The 20308-nt window shown below is 43.0% G+C and overlaps 1 protein-coding gene across 2 annotated transcripts in view; it reads left to right on the top strand.

Annotated features, from left to right (window-relative positions):
* TNFAIP8 (TNF alpha induced protein 8) overlaps window positions 1-20308 on the top strand; it is a 68255-nt gene that overhangs the window by 12479 nt on the left and 35468 nt on the right. The window contains exon 1 of one of the 2 annotated variants that reach the window (XM_007455837.1): window positions 15289-15583. The exons of the other annotated variant lie outside the window; for it this stretch is intronic. Coding sequence (XP_007455899.1) covers window positions 15511-15583 — 73 coding nt within the window. The 5' untranslated portion in view covers window positions 15289-15510. Of the gene's footprint in view, window positions 1-15288; window positions 15584-20308 lie in introns of those variants that run through there. 2 annotated transcript variants of the gene reach the window in all.

Raw genomic sequence — 20308 nt, 5'->3', positions numbered from 1 at the left:
TTCCTGCTACCACCTGGGATGCCCTGTGAAGGAACAAAGAAACCAGTGCGTTCATTTACTCTTAGCTGTTAGTCATTCACAGGCCTCTCCTCCAAGGTACGCTTGTATTTTTAAAAGAACCTGATGGTAGAACAGAAAATAGGGCAGTTTAGCCCAAAGTACCGCCTCTTTAATGAGAGTATTTCCTGTAGTGCTAAGAGGGTAATTTGGGGCTTGGGAGCCTCTCAGGTGCCTTAGAGATAACACCTTGTGTTGCCCTGTTTTAGGTAAGACCTGCTGGGCTAGCACCAGCCACTGAGCTTGGAAAAGGGGGTTCGACTTCATTTTTTTTTTTAATATAATATAAACTTGTGTGAGAGTCCATGCAAATTATTGCAAATGTGTTTTTGTAAGAGATTGATGGCACCAGCTTCCCTGTGTCTGGTATTGGCCAGTGGGAGAGCTTTGTGAATTTAAATATTCCTTCAGGAAAGTCACTCAACTCAAGCTGTGCTAAAGTTGTGTTCTCTTGATAGTGCTTTCTCCTCAGAGTACTCTTCCAACTTACTCTTCTCAGTGAGATTCCATAAGTGAATAGTCCACCAGTCCTTTTTCTACTACCTTAATACCAGTTTATTCTGCAACCCCTTGCAATTTGGCTTTTATCTCTAGTTCTGTTACTATATCGTCTTTCTCAAAGATCCCCAGTGGCCAGTTGATTTTCATATCCATTGGCTTTTTCTTTAATCTTCCTTTCAGTTATTCTTTCACCTGTGGACTGTTAAACATGCTGTTTACTCTACCTGGAACCATTCTTCTTTCTTTTCTCTCCCATCTCCCCTTCCTCTGCTAATTCCTTGACTCTCAAGTTTTAGCTTAGGCATCACTTTTTTCAGGAAGCCTTTCTTGATGACTCCCTCCCCCAGGTCCGATTTAGGTACTTGCCCTTTGAGTCTTCATAACACCCCCTACTTTTGTGCTATTGCACTTATCATACTGTATATTAATTAGTGTTCTTCACCCTCCCCCACTGTACTGCGGGCTTTGTGAGAGCAGGTACCATGGTTGTTTTATCTACACCATTTGCCTTATACCTGTACACGGTGGAAGCTCAATAAATATTTGTAGAATGAAGAACTACATAAATGAAGATGACATCTGAACAGTGACGTCTTCAGCTTTGTCTAGAACAGATGATCACCCCCTGACTTCTTCCATCAACCTCTGGTTCTCCCTAAGTCCCTTGGACCTCCAATTAGAAGATGTAGAGGGGTTGTTAGATACTGTCAATAAGAATTGACATCTGACTCTGAAGAAGACAGGTGTCAGGAAATCCTGACCATTCCCATTCAGCCACTCATGACCAAGCAGAAGCCCTCTGCATTGCTTATGTTGAACAAGTCAGGGTCACCTGTGGATGAAACCAATGGAACATATGAGTTTTAAGGGTTCTGACCACCAACAGAATGGGAAACACGTTGTTCAGGAGAACAGGCAAGTTGGTGGTGATGATTTTATCATTATGGAGGAAGAACTTAACGTCTGATTGGCAACTGTAGAGAAACATAGCCTAAGAGAGGAATTAATAAGTATTGTGTAGATACAAAACTGTGTAGATGGTACTATACTTTGCAGGCCATTTAAGAAATTTTCAAGATAATTTTAACCATTTGCAATTTCATTTTACTGATTTTAGAACCCAATGTCCCTCCTCTCACCTGTGAAACATTACTCTCCTGTATTAAGAATGTTACATCTGTCTGTAGATCTATGTATTAGGACAGGCTTTCTAGAGCAGTTAAAAAGAATGTGAAATGTTGATCACATGTTTCTTCTTGTCTCTTGAGATTGGGTAGGAATTGTTGACTGGGTGTAAAGACAATGAAAAAGGATACATTTGGGCTTCCCTGATGGCGCAGTGGTTGAGAGTCCGCCTGCCGATGCAGGGGACACGGGTTCGTGCCCCGGTCTGGGAAGATCCCACATGCCGCAGAGCGGCTGGGCCTGTAAACCATGGCTGCTGAGCCTGTGCGTCCAGAGCCTGTGCTCCACAACGGGAGAGGCCACAACAGTGAGAGGCCAGCAAAAAAAAAAAAAAAAAAAAAAAAAAAGGATACATTTCTCAGGCAAGGCTTAGTGAAAAATGTAGGTCCATATATATATTAGAGAATAGTGTAATTAACAACAGTAGTCTATTTTGTAGGAAAAAAATAAAGTATGTTCCACAGCCTTTGTTTAGTGAAGAGGAGATATCCTATGCAATGTGTTGTAGAAATATTTTCATCAAAGGCTGTGAGGCCTGTAGGAACAGCAGGCCCCTGTAGGGCCCTGGCTGTCTGGGAAACCGGTCTGGTAGAAGAACACATCCTCACACTGGTTGTCCTGCTCTGACTCATACTCAGACGTGTGAATGGAACCACATTCCCCCTGCCACATCTGTTCCTCCTCTGGACATGCCCTTTTCTATTCATGTCTGGCTCCCTCTTCCTCCAAGTCAGCCAGGCTCAGAGCCTCTGAGTTGGCTTTGCTGTCTGACCTCTCTTACTGCACTATATTCCTCTTCTTTTGGAGCGTATGGCACATTTGCCTTGAATTAAAATGATCTGTGCTCTGCTTATTCAGACACATCCTAAGGTATAGGAAAGTAGCATGGAATGAGGTCAGAGGGCACCGCATTCCAGTCTCAGTTCACATTTAGTCCTAGCTACATGACCTTGGGCCAGCCACTTATTTCTCTGAGGATCCGTATCCTCTTCAGAAGCAGATGGAGCCAGTAATACCCAAGATTCCTTCCTTACAGGATTATCATGAGGATCAGTGGGGATGTGTACAGAAGCACTGCAAGAGCTAGAAAATACCACCTTGCTGAGATATCGTAAGAGTAGAGATATGTTCTGTAATGTGTGTGGCATAATACCTAGCACATAGTAGGTGTTTGATAAATTATACTTATTATTGCTGATGATATTAAGACATAGCTTAATTTAAACACATAAGTTGTTTGGTACTAAACTGGATTGCTGGATCAGAATTTGGGGCTATGGCCAAGTGGGATACTTTTTCCTTCCTCTGGTACAGATAACAGGATGTTTGGGACAACCAAAGTGCTGCCTTTCTACATTCACAGATTAATTCCATCCGTTAAGAAAACAGATGGCAAAATTAATTACACATTGTGCAACAATGGATCCCAAATTGGCCTCAGAAAACACAGCATGTTGTAAGTGCAAACAGCCTCTGAGGGAAAACTTGCTCCTAAGAGACTTGCTTAATAGAATGTTTATCACCTCAGAGGAGGTCATGCCTTGAGTAAAAGAGGTGTCTGGAATTCTCCTCTGGGATTTATTAGTATATATTATTCAGGTGGCCCAGTGCCGGATGTTAGTTCTTAATTTAAAGGAAACAGCATTCTCACTCTGAGGAAGGTGAGGCCGCTGCTCTTTTAAAGTGGGCAGCAATGGTACCTTGCTGGCCCTGGTAATTCCATCAACTGAAATGAAATTTTCTTCAATCCATCTTATTCATGGCTCCTAGGAAAACTGTGGTGGGTTTGCTTGGGGGCTGGCCAGGTTGCCTCTATAAAGATAAGCACAATCCATTAGTTGAAGCCTAGACTCCAGTGGCTTCTACTGGGCCTGTTTGCATTTGCTCAGCACTCTATTTATGAGGATGTTAAGAGGAAGTGCCTCCATTCTGTGCATGTTGTAAAACAGAAGGTTTGCAGCTGTCAGAATTATTTTCTTCTTGGCTTTTTATCCGATAGAGTTTTGGATTGTTGTAGATTACCAGCCTCAGTTCTCCAGATGCAATGCGAATTTTCTTGTTTTCTGTCTTTGAAGATAGCAGATGTTTATGTACACAGTTCCTTGTAACATACTTTTGGGGTTAGGAGAAATTAGGCTTATTCTTACATGTTGTCATAATTCAATATTATGAAATGATTGAATGATTATTTTATTAGTTATATAGTGCCTTCACAGTATCCAGTGTGTTCTACTCTGTAGAAAGGAGAAAAAAAAGAACCACAAGATATAATCTTATGTTCCAAATAGCTTACAAATCTGCCTCAGAAGACAACTAACATCCAGAGTATCAGCCTTAAGTGTGTTAGAAGTTCACAGTGGAAGTTAAGTTCACTGTGGGCTTCAGTAGGCTTTATGGAGGAGTTGACTGAGCTAAGAGTTTTGGATTGTTGTAGATTACCAGCCTCAGTTCTCCAGATGCAATGCGAATTTTCTTGTTTTCTGTCTTTGAAGATAGCAGATGTTTATGTACACAGTTCCTTGTAACATACTTTTGGGGTTAGGAGAAATTAGGCTTATTCTTACATGTTGTCATAATTCAATATTATGAAATGATTGAATGATTATTTTATTAGTTATATAGTGCCTTCACAGTATCCAGTGTGTTCTACTCTGTAGAAAGGAGAAAAAAAAGAACCACAAGATATAATCTTATGTTCCAAATAGCTTACAAATCTGCCTCAGAAGACAACTAACATCCAGAGTATCAGCCTTAAGTGTGTTAGAAGTTCACAGTGGAAGTTAAGTTCACTGTGGGCTTCAGTAGGCTTTATGGAGGAGTTGAGAGCTGAGCTAAGCTTTGGGGTTAAAAAAAAAAAAAAAAAAAGGAGCTTAACAGCAGAAAAAATAGACCTGCAGCCTGTTCCAACAGTGTGGCTGCACAAGATGTGTCATAAGGTTTGTTTCCAGTAATTTCCAGTTAATGGAAACAAGTGTCAAAGTTTCTGAATGATTACTTACTTTTCAAATCATTCATGTGTACTTGTGTATGGAGTGGGGAGCAGTCATGATTTTGCCACTAGTAGCGTCATTTACACTCACTTGCATTGCCAGCGCTTTCTTTGGGAGAGAGAGGTTATTGTTCCAGCTGGCATCCTGGGCACCTGGCCCATAGCCTGCTTAGCTCAGCTGCTTTCGTGTGTGCAGGGACTGTGGCAGGTACGAATCATTGTATTTCTAGCCTCAGTGGGCATTTTAATTTTCAACCCATGGTCTCATTTAAGGGAAATCAGCTTGAATCTGTTAGATAATACCAGCTAGTGATGATAGTTAGACTAACAGCTGTGGGAACGGAGGGAAAAAGGCCTATTCGGGAAACATTTTGACTGTGGGACTTAGATTAGAAATAAGGGGACACAGAGCAGCCTAAGTCAATGATAGTCATAAGTTTCTAGCCATCATTGCCCAAGTAAGAACGAATTTAATATTATGAAGAAAACCAAGATGCTGGGGGTGGGGGAGGGATCTATCTGTGCCTTCAAGTATAAGGATACTCCCTAGGTGAGTGTCCCTCCAAGGTGAGCCTAAGGAACCTTCCAAGCAGACTTGTCCTAAGGGCAGCTGGAAACATATAGGCTGGAGCAAAGGTTCCCAACATCTGTACTCATGGAACCCTTAGTGTCTCAGTAATTTTTTCATATCATTTCTAGGATACAAGAAGTACCTAGCAGTTTCACTGCTAGGCAACCCCAAACGTAGAGGCAACCCAAATGTCCATTGATGGAGGAAGGGAAGAAACAAAATGTGGTATATACACACAGTGGAATATCATTCAGCTTTAAAAAGGAAGGAAATTCTGATACATGCTCCAACATGGATGAACCTTGAGGCTGTTAACTAAGTGAAATAAACCAGTCACAAAAAAGACAGATACTGAGTAATTCCACGTACGTGAAGTACCTAGAGTAGTCAGATTCAGAGAGAGAGTGTAGGATGGTGGTTGCCAGGGGTTGAGGGGAGGGAAGAATGGAGAGTTAGTGTTAATGAGTACAGAGTTTCAGTTTTGCAAGATGAAAAGAGTTCTGGAGATGGATGGTGGTGAGGCTTGCACAACAATGTATGTGTGCTTAATACTACTGAGCTGTACACTTAAAAACGTCTAAGATGGTACATTTTATGTGATGTGCATCTCACCACAATTGAAAACAGTAATAAGAAAGAAAAAAAAATTTTAAAGAAATATTCATCTTGATGAGGGTTGGCTGTTAGGAAGTAAAGAGAATTCTGAAGAACAGAGGAATAACAAATATAAAGAGTAGCCTCTTCCCCTGGGTTTGAAACAAGGCACCAGACCCAAACTTGCTCTCTCTTCTACTGTGGACCTTGTTGCGGAGAGGATGGCTAGCCTTGGCTTCTTGGATGGCAGAGAAGTCACAGTAGCGCTGTGCTGGTAGAACTTGCTGGAAATCCATCCTCTAGGATGCCGAGGAAATCTGTTCATGGGGAGGTTTCCCACTGGAGGGGTTCTGATACAAAACCACCTAAGGGGGATGCCAGCAGAAGCTGCTGGAGGCTGGTTGGTGCTGACCACCATGTACAGCAGGGGCCAGTTGCTGAAGAAGGTACCTGCATTGCAGGAACTGGGGGCTGGAGAAGCCATGTATGCTTGTGGCAGCTTGCAGCAAGAGCACACCAGAACCAGGAAACAAAAGTTCCTCTTCCTGTAATGTCTCTCCATGGCACTCCACTGACAAAGCTTAGGGTAGAACCAGCTGGCAAAAGAAAAAATATGTAAAGTTCCATCTTTATTTTTGCAGAGGGTGAATTGGAGCTGTGAGGCAATACATTGATCACTGGCCACCTTACAACTTCTTAAACCTTGAAATCAGATTGTATTCCACTATCCTAATTTCCTGTTTCACATTACTTTTCACGTAATATTTGCTTTTTAGTACAGCAACTGCCTACAACCCAGCTTTGCAAAGTAATGCTCTCATCCAAAGAAATATAACAGTCTAATGTTACACTGTGAACTGGCTTGAACTACTAGTTCACGCAGTGTCTGAGAGATGTTGAATAATGCTATGTCTTCCTCAAAAATTTAAAATATCCTGCAACACCCCCTCGAGTTTGCTGTAGTGCTCTCAGGCACCATGGCACACAATTTGAGGATATCAGGGCTCAAATTGTGAGTCTCTTTCACCAACTCTGACCACATCATTCTAACATACGAGAATCTAAGGTACCGATTTGGTTAAGAGTACAGAAGAGTCAGGTGTAATGTAAAAATTGTATAGGGTCAATATCGTTTCTGAAAATCTTTTAGGAAGTTACCAGATTGGAGAATAACATACCATCTTCCAGTAAGTATAGGACTTATTGTAAGTGTTTCCTCCAGCATTGGAACAAGTTCCTGTTTCTTTCGGACTAGATTGCATAGTTGCCTTGTCTTTAGAGGTACTTTGACATAAAAAAAAAAAAAAACCATGCATAGTCTTAACCACGACATTCAACATCAGTGTATGAGATGCCCCCAGTGTGAGAGGCAATGCAGAGACAAGGGTCAGAGAGGAACCAGCAAAGCCCCAGCTCCATCTCATGCTTACTCTTCAGCATAAAATCATTTCATGGTGGCTGATGCACCATTTACGTTATTATTTTTCTCTCTCTTTCTGTCTGTTTTGGGCTGATGGTACATAATTGAATTTGAGAAAGTTGAATGGCATGCGATGGGACTTTGCTGAATTCAGTAGTAAAAAATCTATTGAAATAGTTTTCAAATTTAAAAAGTTAGTGATTTGTAGCTTTCTTCTGTTTCTATGAGGAAATGAATGGACTTAATAAGACCATTTTTAGGTAGGTAGGCAGGTATACTGTTCATGTCACCACTTTCCCAGAAAATACATTCATTTTGGTGATGTTTACAATTTTGTGAATCATAACTTTTACATATTTCTATAGCTCTTTAAGGAGAAGCTGAATAACTTAAGTTTTGTAATCTGACCTATTCAAAAGGAAAAACTTCTGATCCATGCCTTTCAGTGCTACCTGCAAAACAGCCTCCCTTTTCCTCCTGAAACCCTGTTTGGATAAGTTCTGCTTTGGTTCACACTTTCATCACCTGCTGAGTTTGTCTGCTGAGTTTCAGCCTTGGCTACTTTCACCTGGCAAGCCTGTCTAGCCCTGTAGCTTCACCTCCCAGCGTTTTCTGTCTCTTAAACAGTGACGAGTTGGCACGAATATTAACTTAATAGAGAATCTACCCATGTCAGAAACTCAATGTTAAAATCCAAATATGACAACTTGGAATGGATTAGACTTTCAAACAGATCTCAGACCAGGAGTCTCTGGTCCAAATTCCACATATGAGCCCTACTTCCGTTTTCTTCTGGATTTCAAACGCTTGTTCAGAAACCCCGATAAAGATCTTAACCGCTCAGATGTGATCAAGTAGGGACACTACCCAACCTGTCTTGGCATCCTTTTCTACCCCCTTAGAGTGAACACATGGAAGAGAAAGAGATTGTCACTGCTGCCGCCTCAAGCAAAGCTGCTTGCTTCTGAATACTTCATGATAATCAATAGCAGATGTGTGGCCAGGCCTGGAAAGTTGCATAACTGTCTCACTTTGCATTCGACTGCAATTACTAGCCAATACGAGGGGGTCTCCAGTAGGCTGTTGAAAAAGAAAATTCAGTTAAAAAAATCTTTGTTTATCTCCTCATAAGATTATTTCCTTGCAGTAAGCAGTAAAGGTAGTGGTTAGAGTGGAAGCAGTTTGAATATTACTGCCCTTAAACTTGAATTTCAGTTCATTATAAGGAGGAACTTTCTAATGATTAGAGAGGAAGTGGGACCCTGTTAAAGGAGTGAGTCTCTGTTAATAGAAGTAATCAAGGAGATTCTGGATGAATGCTTGCTGCCTGTGACGTGTCTAGGAGAGTGCTTCACAGCCAGGTAAAGGATTAGAGTAAATGACCTCTAAGGTCAATTCCAAGCCTGAGTTTCTGTGACTATGATCATTGATCACTTTTTCCTCCTGCTCCTTTTCTGAAGATAAGCCAGGGATGCATAAGTCAGGTGTGGCACTGCCCTCTGGGCCCAGTCTCAGCCCTGCCTCTTTTCTTCCTGGAGAATCCCTTCTGTAGCCCCTCTCAGGTTATCCCGTGTTGACCCCATTAACCTGGGCACAGTGAGGTTCGGCCCTTTTATTTTCACTTTCCATCGCTGGACCACACACATTAAATTGCCACACCTATCTGGAAGTTCTGTAGGGCCAGCATTTAGGGCTTCCAAATAGATGCTCCACAACCTAAAATAATCTGGCCTTATTCATGAAAGTATTTGCAAAAGTGATGAGGGGGACTTCATAACTTTCAGTGCTTTGTCACATTCTTGACTCATATTTTTATTTTTGCTACCTTGTGAAATAAATGGCATTATCCCCATTTTACAGATGTGCAAACAGAAGCTCAGAGAGCTTAAATGGCTTGCCGATTTTTAGAAGAAAAGTGATAGAAGAATGAATAGAAAAATAAAGTCCTAATGTAAATGAGGCAGTGCTTACTGAGTTTGTGGTAATCAGGCCCAGTTCTCCCACATTGAGTCTGGTGTTCTCTTCTCTGCTCCTGGCAGCCTCACATCCAAGGAGGTTTAGTCAGGGTCCTGAGTGAAGTTTTAATTTAAAAAAGAAAAAAAAGAGCTTCCCTGGTGGCACAGTGGTTGAGAGTCCGCCTGCGGATGCAGGGGACACGGGTTCGTGCCCTGGTCCGGGAAGATCCCACATGCCGCAGAGCAGCTGGGCCCGTGAGCCATGGCCACTGAGCTTGTGCATCCGGAACCTGTGCTCCGCAACGGGAGAGGCCACAACAGTGAGAGGCCCGCGTACCGCAAAAACAAAAAAAACAAAAAAAAGATCTGTAGTTTAATGTGGCTGAATAAATAGACGCTATTAAACTTATGGTTTATTTAAAGCATTGAATATCAGGAATGGAATAGCTTTGATTTGAGGCTGTGATCTAAGCATTTGAACAGAGTGATTTGAGCATTCCATCCTAGAATCATGACCAGCTCAAACTTTTTGAGAATCTTCCAGTATAGCAATCTTTGAATTATTCTTCTGCAAAATAAAGGACTTGAATTGTAGTTTAATAGAGTGAGAGTAGTTTAATAGAGTGAGAAAGTCTGGATATAGGAAACAGGAGGCCTGGTTTGCATTTAGTGTAGTCTCAAAAACATTATTACTTAGTTTTGTGACCTTGAGCAAATTTTATAACCTCCCTTTCTTTAATTACATATCTGTAAAATGAGTATAGTGACCCAAGGGAACTAACTGAGAAGTCTGAATAAAACATATATAAATGCAAGGCATCACAGCTAAGTATTACAAAAGAAAGACCCAAAGACATAAATTCTTCAGATAGTATTTTCGAACCTGATTTTGTGTGTGTGTGTGTGTGTGTGTGTGTGTGTGTGTGTGTGTGTGTTTCATCATCTGCTAAAAGTTTTTAGCAAGGAAGATTTCTTAGGAGAGAAATAAAAGCAAACACTGATAGTCTAGGAAATAAAAGCAAACACTGATAGTCTAGGAAATAAAAGCAAACACTGATAGTCTAGGAAACAAGTGTCTCCCAGATGTATTGTTGTCTCCCTGTGTGAGCTCACTTCAGATGTCAGCACTTCTTCCCATTCCCTCAGAATTAACCACTCACACCCAGAGCATTAGTGAGCCTGGAGGATACACTGAAAATGCCATAGGGAAGAATGAGGAGAGGGTTTACCCAGAACAAACTTCAGACTCCCAGGCAGGGCCCTGGGAGGCAGCTTTCCCCATCCTCCGTCTCCACACTTATCCTCAGCCTTCTTCCTTGATTCACAGCAGTTCTGTCCCTGCCCCCCAATCTCCTCCACCTCATCCCAGTACCAGCAGTGCATAAGTAGGAGGCCACTTGGGGCTCAGGGCTTGGTCTCCTGAGAAGGTGTGTAAGGAACCTCCGCTGTCATTTGCAGGGCCCTTTCTCCACTTTTGATAAATAAAACTTTCTTAAGGAAGAAGAGTGAGATCACCTGGGCCAGGCAGGGGCTCTGGCGAGACACCCATTTAGCTCCACCCCTCGTTTGGAAGGTTAAATACAAGAGAATGTCTGAGGAGAAGGATGCAAAGCCTGCAGCCCTAACCAGGTGAGACCAAGAACACAGATCCTTGTGTGAGGAGAGGGATTGAAAGCCAACTTTATACATAGACCATGGAAGCCTTTAAAGACTCTCAAGGGTGTAGACATAAATAACAGAAGAAAAGGCGAGGAAAGCCTCAAAGTCGAACAGAAGAAAGCCACTTTTTTTTTTTTTTTCCGGTACGCGGGCCTCTCACCGCTGTGGCCTCTCCCGTTGCGGAGCACAGGCTCCGGACGCGCAGGCTCAGCGGCCACGGCTCGCGGGCCCAGCCGCTCCGCGGCATGTGGGATCCTCCCGGACCGGGGTCACGAACCCGCGTCCCCTGCATCGACAGGCGGACCCTCAACCACTGCGCCACCAGGGAAGCCCAGAAAGCCACTTTTTATACCAAGTAAACAACTCTTTTTTTTCCCCCGACCTAAAATGTTTATACAGATTCAGCCTCTTGTCAGCAGGGTAGAAATAAAAATATTGTTGGAATGACCATTTCTGTAGCATGGTATTCTTATGACCTAGAAGCTGTTAAGTCTATAACAAATTGACAGAGATGCTTAGTCTCTTTCACTGCAGAGAACTTACAACATTCTTGAATGGGAGCAGAGTATGTGGTACCTCCTGAATGAACTGTACCTTCTCTTCCCAATTCTGCTGGCTTCTCTTCTGTGTAAGTCTGAACACTTGCTGCCCTCCCCTGTTCTTAGCAGACATCTGGGCCACTGTAAGCAAAAGGTCCAAAGCCCAGGCATTTTCCCAACAGCTTTATTGAGGTATAATTTAAGAGGAGATGTTTCTGCTGTTCTGTATAAAGTTCAGTTGAGAGGTGGTGTTAATAAACCTTCCTTAGAACCAAGATCACTTGGAAGGTTGAACTCTTTAAGTCTCTGGTCAAAATTACCAAAATTATGCCAGTAAGCTCCATGTGAGCAGAGCCCTTTTACATGTGACACATGTATATATTCGATAATGACTGACTGAATGAAAAAAAACCAAACAAACAAAAAACAGAATCTTAGCCAGCACTTGATACAGAAGGTGGGAGAGCCACTGTTGGACATGGGTAGAAGTTCAACATAGTATTTAAAAGCAGTTTGGTATTAAATGAGAAGTGCTGCTAACTTAGTTGCTATTTTGTATCAGGTGGTCTGTAAGAGATTGTTGTTGTGACTTCAGAGCGTATTCCAAGCCACACTAAGAGGTGGTGGAGTGTTTCTTAAACATACAGAAGTGAACAGTTTGCACTTACACCAGGCAACCAATCATTATGATGTACTGGAGCATATTTACTAGGGCTAAAAAGTAATCTTTTGAAAACGGAGCAAAATCAAGACGAAGTGACTGACCTAGTATCTGTCTGTTACCGTAGACAACCAGGGAAACCCCAGAGAATCAGCTGCCCTTTGTCACCATTCTTTGGTGGGAGGAGGGCAGTGTAGCTCAAAGTTGTACAGGTGACTGAGGAGCATCCTTATCCACACAATATCTTTTTTTTTTCTTATTCAGTGAATATTTATTGAATAGATACTATTTTTAGGCTAGTGTACAGAGAGTGTTGTGGAAAAAATAAACATAGAAACCCTTGGGTAGTTTTTTTGATGATTTCATAGAACACATACAAAATATATACACCATTTTAACCGACATCCTCGTGTCATATATTATACAGTTGTAGTTCAGAGGAGTGAAATAAGAAGTGGGAAAGAGCTAATTAGAGGCAGACACTGAACTAATACCTTATTTTCCTAACACAGTCAGCTGGTTTCTTCTTTTAGGCAGTTAAGGAGATTTAGATAAATTTACAGTTAACCGCAAAACAAAGAAATAAATGCTTACAAACAGTGAAACACACTTCTGTAGAACTTCTGAGAAGGACATGGACACTTTCATATGGAGAGGTCCTAGAATATCTGGAATTTTGGATCCTAAAGAAGAGTGGTTTTTTTTGGGGGGGGGGTAGGACAAGATGGAGAGAGGCTGTGATACAACCTTTTAAAATAAACTGAGCATGCCTTGCACTTGAGCTAGATCAGGACGTTGTTCCCCAAGGTGACTTGTGGACGGCATTTAAATACAAAAGTTTTTTTGCCAGGTTTCCTGAGGATCCCAGTGAAAGTTCAAAGATCAACCTAGCTGCTAAAACGACTCTAAATTGAATTAGGAGGCTGACACAGCAGCGCTTGAACTGCTCATTCAGCAGTTGTTCTCCTCGGCTAAACTGAGTGGAGCTGAAGGCCTTTTTGTGAACCCAGTGTAAAACAAGTCCGACATTAGGATGTGTACTTTAACACACCTTATGTGGTTTGTACATAATTGGACTTGCAGGAGGACATTTCATAAATCATTCTTATGGGGGCACTTTCTGAAGGAAGAAGGTAAAAGTGAGTCCTTCCTGTGGCTGATGGGGCCTGGACTTTGGGTTGTGTGAATCTGCGTAATCATCACCTTGAAAAGGTGTTGCATCTTACTCCAATTATAGATGAATGGGAACTATCTTTATGTAGTTCACAGCCCTGGTGAGATCCTGCAGGGCTCCTGGCTGACATCTGTGGGAGTCTGGGCTGCCATGGGGGAGGGCAAGGACAGATGGCTTGTTTGGGGTGAGGTGGGGAGGCTTCCAGAATGATTCCTTGGATGAGACAGGAAAGGTTGCTTCTGACCGGTAAGGGAGCTTTTCTTTGGGTTCAGAATGACCTTCATATCTCCTCCGTAAGTCTGAAGTTACAGAGTGAAGGTATGCATCCTAGCAGCTCAGGATGTGTGGCAGGGGGGACCTCGCAGTTAACTGCGATTTTTGGAAGGGTGCAGCCTGTTACCCTTTTGGTGGTGAGGTCAGTTTCCAGGAGGCTCCACAATACTGACATTTTCCAGATGTTTCTCCTCTTTTCTCCTTTCTGACTTGCTATGTCTTCCTCTCATCATCCTGCCCTTTTAGTAGAATTGAGATAAAATTCTTCTTGGTGTCTTAAGCATGTTAGAATCACTCAGCAGTAGGAACTGATTTAATATCTAGGTCTTATATTAATATTTATAATAGCCTTCACTGCTTGTGAATAGCATAAACACTTCTTTTCTGTTCAAACCCAATACTGAAATAAAACCCAAGAATATCTTTTACAAAAATTTACTTTTAATGGTGGTGGTAGTTTGTAATAATCTGTGTAGGATTTTATGGTTTTCATATCACTTTTTGCTTATATTACCTTCTTCAATACCAAACATAAATTTGTGTAGTAAATAAAATTGATTAATCCTCATTTTCCAGATGAAGAAGGGGAGGCCCAGAGATGTTAAATAATTTGCTCAAGGTCATACAAATAATAAATGGCAGAACTAAATCTTAATTCAGATTCTTTATATCTGTTGCATATTCTTTTCATTAAATTTACTATAGGGCCTCTCTTCTTGTTTTTTGCCCATATTAAAAAAAAAAAGGGGGGGAAGTGAAGAAAAAGAAAGCAGCTGGAAAATATATTTATTAAAAGAATGTAACTTTTCTCACAGTTTCCAGATCCTATTGGATCTTTCATGTTATTTGAGGACCTGTTGCCTTAGATTGGTAATAAAACTAATGCTCTGCAAAATACCTCATTAAGACAGGTATGTCGGTGGCAGCTCTGGTCTCGCATTCTCCGAAGGAAAAATTAAGGTTTCACAAAGCTAAGACGTCTTCCTCTCAGCCGTTGTAGGAGCTTGTGGACCCGACCAGGGGGCAGAATTGAGATCTGTCCTCCAGGCACTCCAGCCTCTTTATTCTGTCAGCATTTCAAAAGCCTGACTACCTCCCCACCCACGCCTCCTCTTTCGGCTTTTTGGAAGGAATTTATCCCTGGTAGTTGCTATTAGCGCGGGGAGGGAATCGCCCCCTCCGTCTGGGGGATGGCCCTTGCGTAACTGCAGAGGAGTTAGTTCTCCCGGGTTGGGGTTTGAATAGGAGTGCTCGCCCGGGTTATACGGAATGAAAAAGCCGCCTTGTCTACTTTTCCTGCGCAAAGGTAAGGGGTGGAGGCTACACCCCACTTTCTGATAAAGGCCCCCCTCTTGGGCTTGTGAAGCAGGGACCTTCCAGGCACATGGATCAATATCCACGTTACTTTCCTACAAAAATAACGTGTAAAACCGAGCAGCTTTAAAATCCTTCATTTTGGGCGTATAAAACCCCAAGACACAGAAAGTTAAATGGGCGTAGAAAAATGTAACCTAAAGATGGAGAAGCATTCTTTGGACTGCGTATGCGTTTATGCCTTATGTAAAACAGCAGCGCGCGCCGAGATGGGTCTTTTTTCTTCCCTGCACATTGATTTACCAGGCATGGCCCGTCCGGGGTCCTGGCGGCCGGCACCCCTCTGCCCGGGCCCCTCCACAAAGTCAGCCCCACCTGCGTGCGCCCGGCCACCAGCCGCCAGGTCGCCGGCAACGGGCTGAGGCGCGCGTCTCGGGGGCGGACTCCCGCCGCCCAGCTGAGACGCGATTCGTCACTCTTGCAGAACTTTCCCCCTGAAAATCCCTGCACCAGAACCAGCCCTCCCGCCCCGCGGAGGTTTTGATTTTAGTGGTTTTCCTTCCTTTTATTTTCCGTCGTGTGCGGGTTTGGCCTGCCGAGCAAATTTGCAGCTCGTCCATGTCAGCGGCAGTCGCTTCTGCCGCCGCTTACCCTGACACCATGCACTCCGAAGCAGAAGAATCGAAGGAAGGTACGAGTTTGATTTTGCTGGGGGCCCCCGCCAGATTCTGCGGAGGAATGTGGAAGTAGGGCAGAGTAGGGGAGCAGATGGGGATTTAAAAGTGAGCGATGGGTACTTTGTCCGCTCTCCCTGCGCCTTCGCTGCTCAGTTAGAGCCGAATGTGCCGAATCCTGGACCCTTCTCACCCCGCGGCCGTTCAAAGGGGAGGGAGGAAGAGTCGGACCTAGCTCAGCCAGCCCACTAAAATCTGCTTTCTAGATTTCTCTGGAAACGAAACAGCCCCAGTATTGACTCCAAGAACGCAAAATGTACTTGGAAGAGCGCTGCCTGCCTGCATCAGGACAGCCGAAAGCCGGATCCCCTGGAAGAGCCTTAAGAGTCAAGGGTCTCTTGAAAAAGGGGTTCAGAAATTGGAAACGTGGTGTGTTTCCGGCTAAAAGGGGAAGCTGCGTGGGGGCGGGGGGAGAAGTGAAAGATCTTTATTTGGGGAATAGGTTGGTTTTTGGTTTTTTGTTTTTATTTTCTTGGTGGCTGTTCAGCAGTGAATTTATTTTGTTGGAGGCTTTAAGGGGGCTGAGAGATGAGGGAGGCCTTGTGCAGCTTGAAACTGAGGAGAGTTTGTCTGTTTCCAACTTTGCCAAAGCAGAGGGTTTCATTTACTCCTAACAGAGAGCGGGTGACAGGGCTGGAAAAGCTCCAACCAAAACACAATTATACGCTGCTGTTAGTTCTGGGAGTTTATTTGTGTGTGAGTGTTTGTATGCTTTGTTTCCTGAAACTTTATGTATACAAAAGTCCTCTTGTAAGTTGAGGTAGGAGTAGGGATAGTTGGGGGACTGTTCAAGATTGTGAAATTTCTTTTCTTTTCAAGTAGCCTCTTGGGAAACTGGTAAATTTCAAGTCAATCACAGCAGCTCTGGGAGCGTGAGGAACAGAAAGGAGCCCCATCGTTTCCCCATTTGGTAGATACCAGTCAGGGAGAGCCTTTGAAACTTGTCCTCTTTTACTGAGTCCCATCCCCAAAGTAAAGCCCTTAGTTTCAAGATGTAGTCTGTGTGGGCTGACGGTCTACTTTATTATGCTGTGTGAAGGAAGCAGTCAATAAAAACAAGCTTGTTTAATAGAAATATGGGGCTGGTGTGAATGAAAAATGACAGCCAGGAGCATTGTTTTTCAGCTTGATGTGGAGTTTGGGGGGTTAATGTTTCCTTGCTGCCGCGGAGTCTGTCCTGATGGAGCTTTGTCCTGATGGAGGCTTTTCTGTTCTGTCTTTTAGACAGCAATTTACATAAGTCACAAGTAGTCGGAGGTAAATAGGAAACGGGCTGAGCGAATCCAGTGGTGAGCTTTTATGTGAATTACGAGTAGCACTTACATTGGTATTTTTCTCCCAGGCGTGTTTTTTTCTTTTGAAAAAAAGGGAGTGGGGAGAAAGTGGAAAACAGTATCCCAAAGCATATGATACATTCTTCTAACAGCACCCACATTCTTCTCTCCTTCCTAGCTCACCCATTGCAAGCCTGAAAACTGGAGTGTGAAGAGGTCTTTTAATGTGCACCCCACCTTGTTCCTTACCTTATCCCTCCACTTGCCATTATTTACATTCTACAGATCTGTAGCAAATTATCCTGCCTCTGCTTTTTACAGAAAGCTCAGAATGTTTCTTTTAAAATAATATGAGGTGCTAGAGTTTTAAATTGATGGCAGTTAGGGTAGGATATGGAATAACTCTTGAGGGAGATTGAATAAATACTTCATTAACAAATGGAATCATGGTAGCTTCTGCCAGGAAATAAAGGATGAGTGTCTGTGTATATATGTGTGTTTTGTGTGCACGTGTGTGTGTGTCCCTGGCAGTTCTGGCAAGACTGGTTGTTGGCTGTGATCTAGAACCCTCCATTTAGCTACCACCACTCAGAAGGGAGCAGTGCTGTTTAAATAGCTCCAGTTATCTTTATTCTCTATCCTTACTAATCCTGTCCACTCTCCTTAGCTTTTTTTTTTCTCCTTGTGGACTTAATGTGTCCCGTTTAGTATGAGATCACCACAAACTCTTCACAATGTCTGCATTACAAGAAAACTGCCGTTGGATGCTTCATGCCTGATTTGCTGTAATGATACTTTTAAGTCATTATTCTGAACCACAGTTTGAGACTAGTATACTTTGTTTGGGGTTGAATCTGAAAAAAATATCAAGTCGGATTCAGAAATCCTTGGAGGCCAACATATTTATGTATGTGAGTGAATGTAGAAGCAAATGACTGGGGATATTGTTAAGCCATCATAGCTTAGGACGTACTTGACTCTGTGCCAGGAGTGCTGAACCTCCATCCTCGGTCAATAGCCACCTCCTAAAGAATTGATTTAATTTTGCCTTACAAATGAATAGGTGATTGTGCTTGACTATTAAACAGAGAAAAAAAAAACCAGACCTCACTTTATTAAAAGCTGAATGAGTTTAAGATATCCAGACATAATATGAATAGGAAAGCAAGAGAAAGGAAGGAAGAAGCCTACTTTATTAAATTGGGGAAGGCCATTGAAAGAAGGATATCAACAGTTTCCAGTGGATGGGGGCTTCCTGAGGAGATGGGTTGATGGCCATATTTTTGGCATTTAATTGATTCCTGTTGAGTAAATTACTTAATTATAAAGTAGGGAAAATGAATGGCAGTTAAGATCTCAGAAGATCTTTCTAGTGCCAAGCATCAAGGAATCTGGGGCTCCTCTGTCCTGGTTATTGAAGCTTTGGTACTAGAAAGCAAGCAAGCCATTATTAAGGAGGGGTTGCTTTGGGAGGGTTGAGCTGTGAGTGAGCCCAGGTCCTCCTCTCTTGCCCATAATAGCACTTCCTGCCACCACCTCTCTCATGCCTCACCAGGCCTGCTATTTCACAAAGAAAACAGTAGCCATTAGACAACCCCCACCCCCACCCCCGCCGCCAACTTCCTGCTTCCAAACTGACAGACTCACCTTCACACACACCCACCCTCCGGTGTCTGTGGAACAGGCGTGGTTCCTGCTGCGGAGGCCACTCCTTCCACCATGGGCTCCTAACTGCATCAGTTGGCCCCATGTCTTTCCTGGCTCCTTCCCTTCTGTGTATAGATGGGCTCAAGCTCCCTACTTTGGGGTGTTGGCACTTGATGGTCTTTCTTCCCGAAATCCTTCTCCCCACCTGACCCTCTTTTCCTGGTCAGGTCTTTGGAGAGGCTCTTTCTGAACCTTCATCTTAAATTAAGATCCCCGGACTTCCCTGGTGGCGCAGTGGTTGAGAGTCCGCCTGCCGATGCAGGGGACACGGGTTCATGCCCCGGTCCGGGAAGATCCCACGTGCCGCGGAGCGGCTGGGCCCGTGAGCCATGGCCGCTGAGCCTGCGCGTCCGGAGCCTGTGCTCCGCAACGGGAGAGGCCACAGCTGTGAGACGCCCGCGTACCGCAAAAAAAAAAAAAAAAAAAAGAAAGAAAAAAATTAAGATCCCCTTACTGCTGACTCTCAGGACACCTAATCATTTCCTCACTGGTACTCACCACATTGTTTAGCATCTTTCTCTAGGCCACAAGCTCTTGAGGGCAAGACCCTGTCTGTTTTATTCCCCCCACTATGTCTCCAAGACCTATACATTGAGAGGTGATCATTCAGTATTTATAAAATGAATGATCTTCATTTTTTAAAGGTAATCCTCAGTACTTTGTTAATTTTAGGCACTTATTTCTCCTTTAAAATGAACCTGCTTTTCTTTTCTTTTTTTTTTAACCTTTTGCATGGTTCCTACTTTCTCACTCTTTGTCATCCCTCATCCACTGAAATCTGTCGTTTTCTCCACTACTCCACTGAAATTGCCCAAATCACCAGTGATTTCCGAGGTGCTGGGTGACCAGTGACCCAGCATTCATACTTTCGTCCTGATCTTGACCTTTTTTTGCAGCATTTGACACTAGAAGACCAGTGTCCCTGCAGTCCTAAACTCCTTCCTTAGTTCCTATCTACACTCTCCTGATTTCACTTCCTTTTTCTAGCTGTTTCTTTCTAATCTCCTAGACCTCCAGCCTGGGCTTTTCTAAGAGCCATCTGTACAGCCAGCTGCCTGGTAACACCATGCTTTTTTTTTTTTAATTGAAGTATAGTTGGTTTACAATGTTGTGTTAGTCTCTGGTGTACAGCAAAGTGATTCAGTATGCATGTATATTTCATATTCTTTTCCATTATAGTTTATTATAAGGTATTGAATATAGCTCCCTGTGCTATACAATAGGACCTTGTTGGTTATCTATTTTATATATAGTTGTCTATCCCAAGCTTCTAATTTATCCCTCCCACCCACTTTCCCCTTTGGTAACCATAAGTTTGTTTTCTATGTCTGTGAGTCCAGGTAAACACCATGCTTTAGTGAATGTCAAATAGGTATCCCATTCAACAGGTCTACACTGAGCCCATCATTTCCTACTCTTCACAAATCTGATCCTCCTTTTGTATCATCACTGAATATCACTGCCCTCTTTTTGGCTTCCAAACTACAAATCTGCAAGTTGTCCTTGACCCTACACTCTCCTTTATCTTCAGCTTCCACCTGGCACTTCATCCTTCTCATTATCCGTTGAACGCATCTCCTTCTCTTCATCTTCCTGGCCCCTGCCTTGGTTCAAGCCCTCAGCGTTTGTACCCTCCTGATTACAATAACTACTTCTCTCATCAGGGTTCTTGGTTGAAAGGGATGAAAGTTGATTCCTGCT

The sequence above is a fragment of the Lipotes vexillifer genome, unplaced genomic scaffold (genome assembly GCF_000442215.2).
Source record: "Lipotes vexillifer unplaced genomic scaffold, Lipotes_vexillifer_v1.1 scaffold78, whole genome shotgun sequence".
In the NCBI taxonomy this organism is placed as follows: Eukaryota; Metazoa; Chordata; class Mammalia; order Artiodactyla; family Lipotidae; genus Lipotes; species Lipotes vexillifer.
The sequence above is the reverse complement of the archived record's forward strand: the minus strand, read 5'-3'. Positions and strand labels throughout refer to the sequence as shown.